The following is a 13,430-nucleotide window of genomic DNA, read 5'->3' as shown; positions in this document are numbered from 1 at the left end:
GCTGATATGGGCTTTTCCAAGTGCAGGGATAGTTTCAAGAATTAACATTATCAGCCATGGATACTGATGCCTAAACCCACACTGCTTGCGCAGAAGTCAGTTTGTAAATGCCTAATAAAGGATATGATGGACATTTATTTTTTATGAGATAACCAAGAAACAGGTTTTACTTCATATTTTAAGAAATAAGACTATATCAAATGTGTAATAAAAATATTTTCTATAGGATTTTTAAAATATATACATATATAAACTACCTAAATTTTTAATGCCCTGTTGATATTGATGTGGTCTCTACAGGTTTTAAATGTAACTGAGGCTGCCCAGCAACCTTCATTATACCTCAGTGACTACAAAACTTGAAGCTTTGTCTGCACTGTAACTTAAACCTGCTTGAGAATGGGATCTGAAATTGCCTGCTGGGCCTGATCCAACACCCAGTCATAGGCTAAGTCCACTCCTAACTGCAGGATTAGGTCTTAGACACAGTCCCAAAAGGATGTGGTTTCCAACCCAGTTGGCTGACCAGTGATAAAGGCACCTGAGGAAGTTACTGAGAGCCTTGAGGCACTTCTTGGAAAAATAAAAGTTGTTATATAGTCAATTTAGAATATTTAAAGATATATAGGGACAGTCTTAAGACAATTTGAGCACATCTATATTTTGTGCTGAAGAGAGGCACAAACTGTCTGAGTCTTGGACATAGCCTATGCCCAGGCACTGGATATAGACTTCAGTCAAGCTCAAGCAAGGTTGAGATCCTGGGGTGATAAGAGAGTGAAGGGGGTGATAAGAGAGTGAAGGGCATTCATGCCTTCATCCTTCCCACCACATTCATCTCTAGATCCCAAGCCTTGCTTGCCCAGCTCATGAGGAGGAGGTAAACTGGCAGGAAGAGCTCCTGTGTCAAGTGCCTGCAATGGCCCAGAGGTCTGGGCTGGCACTTCCATCAAAGACAACCTAAAAGTGATGGTGGAGGTGGGTGACAGAGGAGAAGCACAGATGACTGCCAGGCCCTGTGTCCACTGAGAACAGCAAGGACATGGCTTTGGGCTATGCCAAATCCAGCTGGCTTTCCTGTTTAATCTGGCACTGTGTCTAAAGCAAGTTCAGATTCATTTTCCATGCAAGGTTTGAAGCACAGCACAGACAAGGTGTGAGGGCCAGACCCTGATCTAATGCAGACAAAACTTGCCACTACCATTGGCCTGAGCACTTACCCTTGCATTATACTTTCAGGTAGGTACCATGGGAGTTCTCCTGCTTCAAAGAGTTAATATAGGGGATTTGGCCACCTGCAGAAGAAAGTTTCTCACTGAGCTTTCGGTTCACCAGCTCCATGTGCCTGGAGTTTTTCCTGGCTTGCCGCAGGGACCTCTTGACTTTCTTCACTCGATCTCGCAGCTGCTTGTTGCGTTTCTCCAGCGCCGCCACTTTCTGCTGCAGCTTCTTCACCCTGTCCTCCTCCTCAAACAGGGCCTTCTGCACCGAGGAGCACATGAGCTGTGGGGACAGCAGCAGGTGAGCTTTGCACAGAAAGTTATCATAGCAAGGGTTAATTCAGGCTTTGCAGAAAACACCTCACAGCTTTTCAAAAGCAGAATGCTTTTTTGGGGGAACTTTTACTTTGTTTTTATATCCTTTTAAGTAAAATCCTCTCTTTCACTTATGGATTTAGTGAAGACCCGAAATTGTAGATCTTAATGATACTAGTGATGCAAAATTGCTTTTATGAATTGTTTTGTCAGACCTGTCCAGTACACTGAGGCCACATTAAGTTTATGGAGAAAGGCTGCCCTAATTCTGGTACCAAACTGGAGTTCAGGTCAAGGAGTGTCACTTTTGGAAATTCTAGTTTTGATTCAGCTAAGCAGCCCTACAGAAACCCCAGATTCTGATAAGAGCCTGCCCTTTGCTCTTTACATCAACATGTGAAATAAGGACAGCGCCTGCCAAACACAGAACTGGTTATTTTGCTTTTCCATGTACAGAGGTGTCTTAAACACCTCCTTATATTGGCTTGTTTAAGACAAAACCCTAGAGGGTAAGATTTCAGCAGTCTCTAGGAGCATCCACGATCCCATAACTTAAACATAAGGTATTTAGAGGGTAATGGCCTGAAAACTGCCCCTCCCACTCTACCCTATACAACTTACTGCAATATTGCCCCCAGAAGGGACATCGAGTTCTTGACGTTCACTCATGCCAGTGGCTCTTAGATAGGAAATAAAAAAGAGAGGTGGTTTCAAAGGTCTGCCCCCAAGGCATCACTAGAAGAACAGCTCACAGGGCATTTTCAAATCCACTAGACTGGGTGATGGTACAACTGCAAAACAACTGTTGGACAACTGCTCATCTTCTACTACCTCATCCTAGGATGACCCAAAAGCTCTCCTATCTCATGGGTGTGTTTATGGTCTCACTTGTTTCCTATTTATAGGTGCAGCAACGGCAGTGGGATGACAAACACTAGCTGAGGCTGCTGAGTAGTCAGTTCCCAGCACACACCCTCACTCAGGATGGGATTCAGCTGCCTTCTCTTAAGCAGCTAAAAGTGAGACTTAGGTCTGGGCTCCTCACTTTGCATTTCCCCTGTAGTGCCTGGAGGGAGAGACACCCTTCCAGGGGCTGATTTGCACCTCCTAGGGCAGAGGGAAGAATCACCCTCTGAGCACAACTCTCTCCTTTTACTGACCACAAAGACACCAAATTCCATTTTTTTCTACCTGGAACACATTTTCCAGGCAGAAAAAGAGGAGGTACCTGGAGCTCAAGGATAGCTCCACCAAAAAGTTTCTGATATAGAAGATCCACATCAAAATCAATTTCTCCTCAGATGCCTCCTGCTTTCTTTTTGCCCTACAAAACTATCCTGAGATATTTTACTGTGCATGTGGGACTTTCGTCTTGCTGCTGCACTGTGAGGACAGGCAATGTATTCTGCTGGATTTATCTTCTAAATACATCTAGAAAGTTTTCTATGTGTGTCAAGCACTCCTGGAGTCTGGATGGGTTTTCTCTGGCAGAACATTTGGAACAGACAGGGAATCTAAATAAACAAGTAAATCCTGACTGTGATGATGAAGGATTACATGTTTCTTTCCATCTTACTTTGTAGTATTTTCAACAACTGAAAGCGGGGGAGGGAGCCTGCCTTGATGAATAACATTTCATTTGCTTTGGAAACCCCCAGCAGTGGGAAACCATGGCCAGTCAACACAAACACAGCAACTGCTTCTACTCCCTTGGAAGCTCTTGTTCCTTGTGCAAAAGCACTGCGGGGTTTTGCTATGTGGCAAATTCTTACCCCAACTTCTCTCTCCAGGGCTGTTTTATAAATGCATGCTAGCAAGATGGGGAGCTCACAGATAGAGGGTTGGAACTTGTGCTGGAAAGGAGAGAGTTTGGTTTTGATCGCTGTTCAATCCAAGTGGTCTTTGAAAACAGCCAGCACATCTTGGCTTTTGTGTTTGCCAAGCCCTTGCAAAACCTCAAGCAGAATCCTTCTTGAATTTAAATCCCTGTAAAGGAGGACACTGAGTTAGGGGAATATGATTGTTGGGAAGACATGAGGTGGAAACTCTACTTCACGAGGGATTTCCTGCATTTTCCGTGGATGCAGTGATAGGCATGGCCTATGCCAGAATCCAGTGCAGAGGAACAAACACTTCATGCTGCTGAAGTGGGAGGTTGTGTGAACCCAACTGCGTTTTATCTGTCTGGGCTGGCTGATGGGGGAATAGCAGACATCAAGGATAGCATTATCCTCATCCCAGAGACACTCCTAAACATTCTGAGGTTAGTCCTTTGTCAGCAGAGGTAGACCTGCTCTACAAAGCTACTCAGAAACCTCTCAAACACTATCAAAAAGCTAACCAGACCATTTTCTTATACTGTTTTTCTACAGTCCTCACTCTCCAGTCTGAAACACAGAGTTAGGTGCTTAAATTATCTGGAGATATTCAGAGACATCACGGGAACAGCACAGTTCTAAAAGACTGAGGTACTATCTGGCATGCACAGCTTTGTTTGCCAACAGGGTAGGTGATAAGAAGAGCCCAGTTTGATAACTGGATGCCTGCCTGCAGCTGCATGACTACCAGCTGGAAAACAAACACTTTATTCCTTCTACATAGGGAAAAATAACAAGGTGGAGTTCTCATTCTCACTGTCTGGTTACAAACAGCATTTTTCACAGGACTCTGCAGTGGGGAGGATGATGGTGGTGGTGGTGGTGGTGATGATGATGATGTTTGAGTGCTGTCCTGCCCTTGCTGTTATTGCTGTAGCTGTGATTCACCTGGCTGCAACCAAGTTATCCTCAAACTAGTGCTGAGAACTGTGTAAATGTGACAGTTGTGAGTCCAGCACACCCTGGATAACCAACCCAGCTGCTGAACAAACTGGTGAGAACTTAACCAGTCCAAGTTGCTACTTGGATGCTTGGGAAATGAAGAGAAGGACTAGGAGATGGCTCCTTAGGCAAAACTTACAGGAAATTTTCCAAATTCCATTCAAAATTTGGATTCCCTAATGACCCATAATTCAGAAGAGTTGTTTGGTCTGAAGGTCAGTCTGCATGTCTGCTTGTTTCAGCTTTGTTAGGAAGGCATCCTCAGCAGTGGTACACTCAAGTTCAGAGCAATACCAGAGATGTAATGAGAAAGATGGCACAAGAACCATACAGATCCTGAGGATTTATCCAGGACAGCCTACGGCTGTGAAACTGCATATTAAATCTATTTGAGTATTTGTCTGAGAGACAAATACACCAAGTTTAAAGTTTCACCAAATCTAGGAGATACAGAAAATCTGCCAAAGAAATCAGCACTGTAATAAATAGAATAGAATCACAGAATCATTGAGGTTGGAAAAGACCTCCAAGATCATCCAATCCAATTATTAACTAACAAACTGATTTTGGATCATCACATTATAGGCATGTAAATCCCTTACCAAACACACTGAAGTGATGTATGTACACACTTTTCTTATTGACAGACCTGCCCTCTAGAAGCTTGGTTTGAGGGCACAATGGATAAAGGTGCCATGGATAAGGGTGTCATGGTAGTGCTCATCCACCACAAAATGTCCGTAAGTGGTTGAAGTTAGTGTCACAGAACTCAGGTCACTCAAAACCCAGCAGTGGCACCCAAGCCTTCCCTTCACCTACCCAAGGGAGAGATGCTGAGTCCCAGCTGTCTCCTCATGCATGCTCCTTATGGCAACACTGCTAAAAAACACTGGAGTCCCACTACCTAAAAGTCCTTCCTGTGGGAGTGAGTGTGTTGCATGGAAAGAAAGACGAGGAATCAAAGAATAGTGGGAGAGGTCTGGCAGAGGGGAGTATTTGGTTTGGGATGGAGTGACTTAACCTCCAGTTACTGGGATTTTTCAGCCAAGACTAACCCTCGTGCTGAAGTGTGGAAAAGTCCCTGTCAGCGCTGTTAAAGCATCGTGTTGGGTGAGGTGGTGGGGGCATGGCAGCACTGAGTTAAACCACCTTTGCTTGCTGCAGGAACAGCACTTTTAGAGGAACAGAACTGGGGTCCCAAGGACATATCCAACATCACTGGCATTAATGGAGATAAACTGGGATTTCACCCTAGGACCTCATATGCATCAGCAAGATGCACAGGACCTGGATGGAGGAAAAAATTGTTGTGTCTCTTGTTACCTTGCTGAATGCTGGATCAGCATTTGCCACAGGAAATGTAATGTTTTTAATCTCTCCAGCTCATTCAAAATATTAGAGATGTGGATTTCTTTGGGGTAGGAAGCACTGCCTACAGGAAGCTTCTTCCAGGCTACACCCACCCCAAGGTGTCTCAGCACTGTTTTTCTTCCTCATTTCAGTCCTCAATGAAAGCAGATTTTCTCTTTAAGCTCCTTAGATGCAGCTAGTAAAGGGAAGTCATCTTTCCCAACAGCCACCAGAGAGAAATGGGCACATCCTAGAGAAGATTTCTTGCCTACCTTGATGCTTCCCTTATGTGGGCCACCTTTGGAGACTCCTGTTAGATAACTATCTCTGATGGGGATGGATGTCACCATGAGCCCCATCAAATGGCATCAGAATGGCACTGATTTCCCAGGGCAGGCTACAAGGGCAGGATATAGACAATTTTCTTGGAATTTGGACAAACTTGCCCTGGAAACAGACCCAAATCCATGTCCATGGGTTCTTGGGGGTCTTTAAAAAGAGCTTTGTTCTGACCTGCATCAAATCACTGCTTGGTGTGGAGGTATCTGAACTGCTGGTGGCTCTCATCTGCAGTGGGTGTTGCTGGCATCCATTTCAAAACCCCACAGTTCTCCTTCAAATTCACAGCCCTTACACCCCTGCTCTGGCTGAGGGTGGTTTTACAGGATGCAGGGTCATTATGGGGCACTGGAGAACTGGTGAAAAGAGCCCCCCCCAGCCATGGGGATACCTGAAGAGAGGTCCCTGGCCCTAAAACCACACCTAGAGCTTGTCCTGAGGCATTGCTTTCTCCTGGCACTTGGAGCCCTGAAGCCTGAGAAGCTGCTGAGAGGATGGAAACAAAGATACCAAATGACAGTCACACCAAGTGACCTCTGCCATGATTGGAAATGGGGATGGGAATATGTCGTCACAGTCACTGCTGGTGCCCAGGAAGGGATCAACACCTTATTCCCTATACTTGTGAAGGAAAAAAGTCAATGGGTTAGCAAGTATAGAAACCACACTAATCAAGACAAGAAAGGGGAAAAAAAAAAGGTGTAGGGTATGAGCCAGACTGCCTACCACAGGTACCTCACTTGTGCCAAGTGAGCAGATAAGTCAGTCCTGACAGTAAATCCCTAAATTCCCTGCCCAGGCAGTGGGAGACAGAAGGTCTCCAGGAAGAGACAAATAAATCAAGAGGGTATGACCTCCAAGCTCCTTTCCTCTGCTCACTGAGGGTGCAGCAGCCGGGGAGGCACACCAGGGCCAGCTTTTCCCCCTTTGAGCACGAATGCGGGGTGAGCTGGGAGCGGAGCTGCAGGGAAGCTCGGGCTCAGCTGTCCAGCAGGAGCAGCCGAGCCCCACCTGCCCCATCCCTTGTGCTGTCTGTGTTTCCAGGAGCTTCCTGGCCTCAGCAGCGCTCCCAGCAATGTGGACCTGCCAAGGTGGGTCGGGGCTGGGGAAGCAGAGGGTCTTGGAGCCCTCACAGGTTTTACTTTGCCAGCCTCTTTGCTGAGACCCACATCACCCTCCTCGGACTCCCTGCACCAGAACTTCTCAGGCTGGCCAGCGGAGTGAGGAACCGTGGGGTGGCACATGCTTCTATTATGTACAAAAGCAGAGGCAGCAGCCAGGACACCACTCCTGGCTCTCCACACCTGTTGCAGGGGATGTACAGAGCTCATTGCATGGACAGTGAGCTCACAGCCCTGCAGCACAGCTCTCTGCAAGGCAGAAACACAACCAAGCAAATGTAGTGTCTGCCTTTGCTCCTTATAGCAGCTGGTGGGCATTCCCAATATACCTCTGTCCTGTTCCTGGTCAGGAGCAGACAGGGCAGGTCAGGATTGAGCTGCTCAGTTATAGGCAAATGATCCTGAATGTTAAAATGCACTACCCAGCTGAGCTTAAAGGAAAATGTGTTGAGGAAGGACAAACAAAATCTTTTCTCTATGGTTTTAAGAAGCAAATGTGCGTTTAACTCTACTTTACAAGACAGGTTGCTTCAGAGATTTCTGAATTTTGCTCTGCCTGAATGCTGAAAATATCAAAATTACAGAGTCACTTTTGGGGATTTATTTTGTTTTTCTTTTTTTTTTTTTTTTCTTTTTTTTTTTTTTTTTTTGTGGGGGAGGGGTAGTTGTATATTTTTTGTTGGCATTGGTGTTGTGTTTTTTCTTTTCTTGTCTCAGAGTGATTGCAGTCTTAGCAGAGCTTCAAAAGTTCTGTGAGAGGCTTTTTTCCCCAACAATGTGTACAGAACTTTTCCATTACCAAAGTTACCAAAACTTGCTATCCACTTTAATTTTCAACTTAGCTTTTTCCCACCTAGTATTACTATTCTCACAATAAAACCAATTAGGTCTGATATGCCTTAAACTACTTTGCTAATATACCTTACCCCAAGTGTATTGTTCTCTGACTGAAAGTTGCCGTGTGACCATGTCTCCATCCAAACTTGTTTTACTTGGCTTGTATTTCAACAGGATTAGATCACCATTCCCCCCACACATACACACAGAGAACTAATTAAATACCAAGGAAGGGATAAAACCAACAAGACCCAAAACCAAAGTGTATTCTGTCCTTCCTTCTCACTGTTGGGAACTCAGGGAAAGGAGAAAATGATGATCAGAGCAGCACAGCATCTTATTATTTGTTCCTATTTATTGAAATTTTTGAATGAACTGACCTTTACCTTGTGTTACAACAGCTTCTAGAAACCTCCTTTATTTTAGTGTTCCTGTCAAGTACAGGGCATACAGGAAAGTGCAGTATATCTAAATATACCATCCCCAGATGCAGCTGAAGCTGAGAACCAGAATCTGATGGTGAAGAAAAATATTTATCCTTACCAGCATGAATTTGCATGAGAATAACACAGATTTAAAGTACCATTATACCTGCTTTGGGGTCTTTACATTAAGTATGATTTACTTCAGTCTAATGTTTTACAACTTGTAGAGTTGTAGGACCCCCTGCAAGTCCTGACAGAGGTGACTGATGTTTTGGTGTGGCAAGTGCTGTAGGGATGTTTGTAAGCTGAGGTTTACTTAAACTTGGATGTAAAGGGTACAAAAGAACAGGTGGGAGACATGGACTGTGAGAGAACAGGGGGCATATGGAAACAAGGCTGATTAAGGTCTTAAGGAATTCAGAACCTCTTGGGGTAAGGCCATGCCACACCTCCTTGTACCCTTCAGCAGGTTCAGAGTGCAAATGCTGAGCACCCATGTTCCCTGTCAGTGAGGAGGGAAGAACTGGGATCAGCAAATATATAATAAAATAAATGTTATGCATAAATATGAAGAGAACTTTCTTTCTCTGTCACCTATAAGTCAAAATGGGGAAAGAAGCCGAGCAAATCCCAGCAGGCTGTGGGTGGGTATTGGCAAATGGCCACAGCATTGACTGCAATGCACTAAATGCTGCCTCTCAAGAAAGCAAAGAAATGGACATTTACTGTAATTTGAGGCCATGTCTCCTCTCCAGACAATATATCATACCCAGGGGCATTTGTATGCACAGGAGGAGAATCCATGCTGAGAAAGGCAAATGTTTAAAGTTAATGCAACATCTATAAAAGTCAAGTTCCCCTATAAATCCCTCTGCTCTGGATGTGTTGGCTCCACACTGCGCACAAGCTGCTGCAGCTCAGCTGCCTTTACAAACAGATAGGATTTCCTTGGCTGAAGGCTCAGCTGGAAGCCCTGAGCATGCCCTGCTGCTGTGCACAGCTTCTGGATTTCAGAGAGAAATTGCAAGTGCCCCCGGGCAACCTGCTGCCCTATGGTGCCACTGGGGAGGGGGAATATTCACATCTCTCCTGAGCATCCATAGGAACTGCTGGAGACATTTAATTTCATTTTCCAAGCCTGTTTGGGTCCAGAAAAGCATGGGGAATGAAAAGGCCACACTCAGATTTGCATTTATCTGTGTTTGGTGGGTCCCTTGTGGTGGTCTTTGCATCACCCTGCTAAAATATGTAACCTCAGTCCTGGGTAGGAAACATTGGCTTTCAGATCTTTTTCTACAGACTTTACAGAGACAGAAATTCCTCTGGAGGATGAGTCAGAGGAACTAATTTAGAGCAGGGAATCAGGCACTAAAGCTGCATTGAATAGTACGGAAACAACTCCAGCACGGTGCTTACGCACACGGTGGAAATGCCCCTGTCGTGGCAGGAGCAGGACAAGAGGCTCTAATGAAGCTTTTCCCTGCAAGCAGTAAGGGATTTGTGAAACCTGCATGGAAATGACGGCAGCAGCACTGAAATCAGGCAGGGTGAAACACACGGACTTGACAAAAGGCATCTGCATCTGCTCCTGAGCTGCTCTGCAAGCCCAGAGCAAGGAGGAGACCTCAGCAGGAGATGTTTGCTGTGCCCCATGCCAGCAGCCTCGGGAGAGGTGACCGAGCCAGCAGGGCTGAGGACCAGGTCCAGCCCTCATTCAAGCACGGAAGTGCCACAGAAGTGGAAAAGCCTTGGTGAGGTTGAAGAAGCAAAGACAAAGGGAAGGAAAAACAAACATCTGTGATCTGCAGGCGCTCTCTGACTAATGTCAATGCTGAGAAAGGGACCAAATGCCTGAGAGACTGAGCAGCAGTTCTGCACAACAAGCTCCAAGCACTAACATCTGGCTGACAAGAGCTCCCTGCTACTCACAGATATTCCTGTCCCACCAGGCAGCCCAGAGCAGCCTGTCCACAGCTCCAGCTGCTGCGTGGGCTGTAAATCCTGAAAGGGCCCCAGACCACCCTGGGTGAGATAAATGGGCAACAGGCTACTCTGAAGATGGCAGGATTTGGCAAATAGGCAGTTTTCAATGTGGAAAGATGTGGTATTTAGGGAAACACCCTCCTACTTGCATATGCTCAGATGGCCGTAAGCATTTGGGGCATTCTTGACTGTTTCTATAGGAAACAAAAGCTGTTTTCACTCTGGTACAATTCCTCAGATCAGGATCTATTCCTGGGCTAATATTTCAATTCTCAACAGAAATACGGGGTCAGGTAAATACAGGGTCATATTTTAAATCCAATGTCATTTTCAGTGGCTAAAATCTCTCCCTGCTGCTTTGCTGCATTTCATACAGACACAGAAGCACCAAAAACTCCCAGCAAGTGCTGCACAACTTACTGCCTTATACAGAGAAAACCTTTTCACACAGGGCTGGCTACAATGCCTGCAGAAAATAAGGTCATAAGAGAAGCATGAGTCAGGCCTCCCCATACACACAAGCCTAGAGCACTCTTTCCAGCCTGATTTCAGAAGGATTGCAGCCACAGTTACACAGGACAAAATGCTCACAGGGCTGGTGGATGCCCTGTGGTAAACTCTTCCCTCCAAGCATCTAAATTATAGAGCACACACCCCACTGCTGGTTAATGTTGCAGTGGTGGCTCTCAGCTGTTTAATCCTATGTTAATAATTGTGCTGGAGAGAGATAATTACATAGCAAGTGCCACACCACTGCACAGCGAGCACATGGTGATACCTCAGAGCTACAGTTCAATCACACACTACCTTGGGGTTTGGCTCTTCTGTGAATAACTGCACTGAGGTCTGAAAAATCTCCTAATACCCTGCTGTTCTGTCTTTTTACCTGTAAAATCTGCTATTGTTCCTGGCTAAATACTTAGGGGCATGAAGTAAATGCTTCCCTCTGCAAGTCTGTGTTACTGTTTGTGTACGCATGGGCTTTAAATATGATTATGAAATTAATTTTCTCTATCAGTCCAAAATTCTTCTGTGGAATTTGTTATGCTTTTCCCATATTTCTCTGATGCAGAAGTTATCTGTACTTTCACCAGCTTTGTACTGCATCACTTCAGCAATAGCAAGGGCCAGGGCATAGAGAGCCTTGAAGAGCAGATGATCTGGATTGCCTCACACCCCTCCTGCAGTAGCAATCACAGTACCCACACCAGTCACCATCCATACAACTTCACAAAAATTGCCAAACATCACAGAACTGGAGGAAAAAAAAAAAAAATGGCAAACCCACTCTGAGGAAGTCAGGACCTGGCTCCATTCTAGTCACATAATTAGGACACTTGCCCTGTATTTTGACAATGATAATGTTGGAAGAACAAATCCTCTATCATTCTGAGCTGTGTTATCTGAACAGTTTGTTCTCATTGAGCAACATGTGCATTTCACACCTCATCAAAGAGGGCAGATAAAATGCTCATCCTAATCAGGGGAATGGGACTGGAGGTCTCCCCTGCAGTGAGGGCAATAACCAGTTAGGGGTAAGTAGGTCCAGTAAATAGCTTCCCTGTGCTTCCATTCCTTGTCTCCAAAAAATGGGGATTACAGAACAACTGTGATTTATAGAGTTTCTGAGTCATTATAACCTAATCCAGAAAGGTCTATATTCAAATCCTGAATAGTATGTATAGGACAAGAGCAATAGCAGAGCCAGGACTCATGGGCAGATACTTGCATGCTGAATGGCCACAGTGCTTCTCTGTGCAAATTCAGAGTATGAGCCCAGACACCATGTTTTTCCTTAGGTGCTGGTAGGCATTGCCCATACCTGCAGCTTTGTCTCCTGCAATCTGGAAACATACTGTTCAGTAAGGATCCTGGACCAATTGTCCATCGCTGCACTATGTGATTGATTGAACTTTCAGTATTGAGGGATTTAGTCAATACAAGAAAAAATTGTATTTTTCTGTGTCACTGATAAAGGCATTTAAGTCTACATTATCCAAGAAGGGGAAAATCCTGGCTTTGTGAACATGGCTTAGATATGGCTCAGATACATGAGCAATGTCCATGGTCCCAAGACCAAGGTTTCAAGTATGATCAAAGGGACAGCTTCTAGCAACTGCCCTTATTGGGCCATGGAAAACAAACCAAACCATTCCTTAGGCACCATCCACCAACAAAATGGGTGTGACTGGTTAGGCAGCAACGTGGTAATGGTCATTCCTCTCATTATTCTGGATCTAAGGGTCAGTAAATGAGCAGAAAATCCAGCAGAATACACAAGGGGTTTTTATTGGAATGGAAGAAAACTTTTATTCTCACTCATTGCCTAGGTCAGAAATCAATGGGAGTGTGAGTTAATCTGGAAGAGCACAACAAGAGCATGGCACTAAGCCTCTGGAGGGAATGGTAAAGACCCTTTCCTGCAGATATTTGAGGCCTCTCTTCATCAACCAGATGTGGTTTAGGGTTAGTACATGTAAAGTGCAACACAAACTCAGCTGATAAGCCTGGATAACCAATTTGTTTAATCTGCGCCCCATCCACCTGATCTCTCAACTGAGAGATCTCTCAACTGCTGCCTCGCTCTGTTTAATCCTGTTAATAAGTACATCCCTGTACTGGCATACAGCACCAACCTTCTCGTGGCAATCAGTGTTACTGAAAGTCAATCAAATTGATAATTTATCCTGCTCCCTCCAGATATTTGTGAGGCATTTCAAGTGAAGAAAAACAAACAGAAAAAAGATCCGAATAAATTGCATCATTCCAAATGTTTTTCCTTTCACATTCTCCCCACCCTAGAGACTCTGCCACTTAGTAACATTTCTTTATTTAATCCCTTCCTAAAATTCCCTTTTACCATTGAGAACTTTGCAACTGTTTGGGAGTGGGCCGAGTTGTTTGCTGTTTTGATGGAAAGAGAGAAACTAAATTATTTCCTGGCTGAGATTTATGTGTCAAGATTTAGCTTGAAGCCAGACTTTTTTAGCCAAGTTATAAAATCTGAAGATAATTCCAGCT

General features: G+C 44.8%; 1 protein-coding gene across 1 annotated transcript in view; it reads right to left on the bottom strand.

Annotated features, from left to right (window-relative positions):
• Positions 1-1,214: 1,214 nt before the first annotated feature.
• The window catches only part of CCDC3 (coiled-coil domain containing 3), a 33,713-nt gene continuing 21,497 nt past the window's right edge, over positions 1,215-13,430 (bottom strand). Inside the window, exon 4 of the mRNA XM_077783159.1 lies at positions 1,215-1,503. Within this exon, the coding sequence (XP_077639285.1) occupies positions 1,228-1,503 (276 nt within the window). The 3' untranslated portion in view covers positions 1,215-1,227. The remainder of the gene's footprint in view (positions 1,504-13,430) is intronic.

Source organism: Lonchura striata, chromosome 5, assembly GCF_046129695.1.
Source record: "Lonchura striata isolate bLonStr1 chromosome 5, bLonStr1.mat, whole genome shotgun sequence".
Lineage (NCBI taxonomy): Eukaryota > Metazoa > Chordata > Aves > Passeriformes > Estrildidae > Lonchura > Lonchura striata.
The sequence above is the reverse complement of the archived record's forward strand: the minus strand, read 5'-3'. Positions and strand labels throughout refer to the sequence as shown.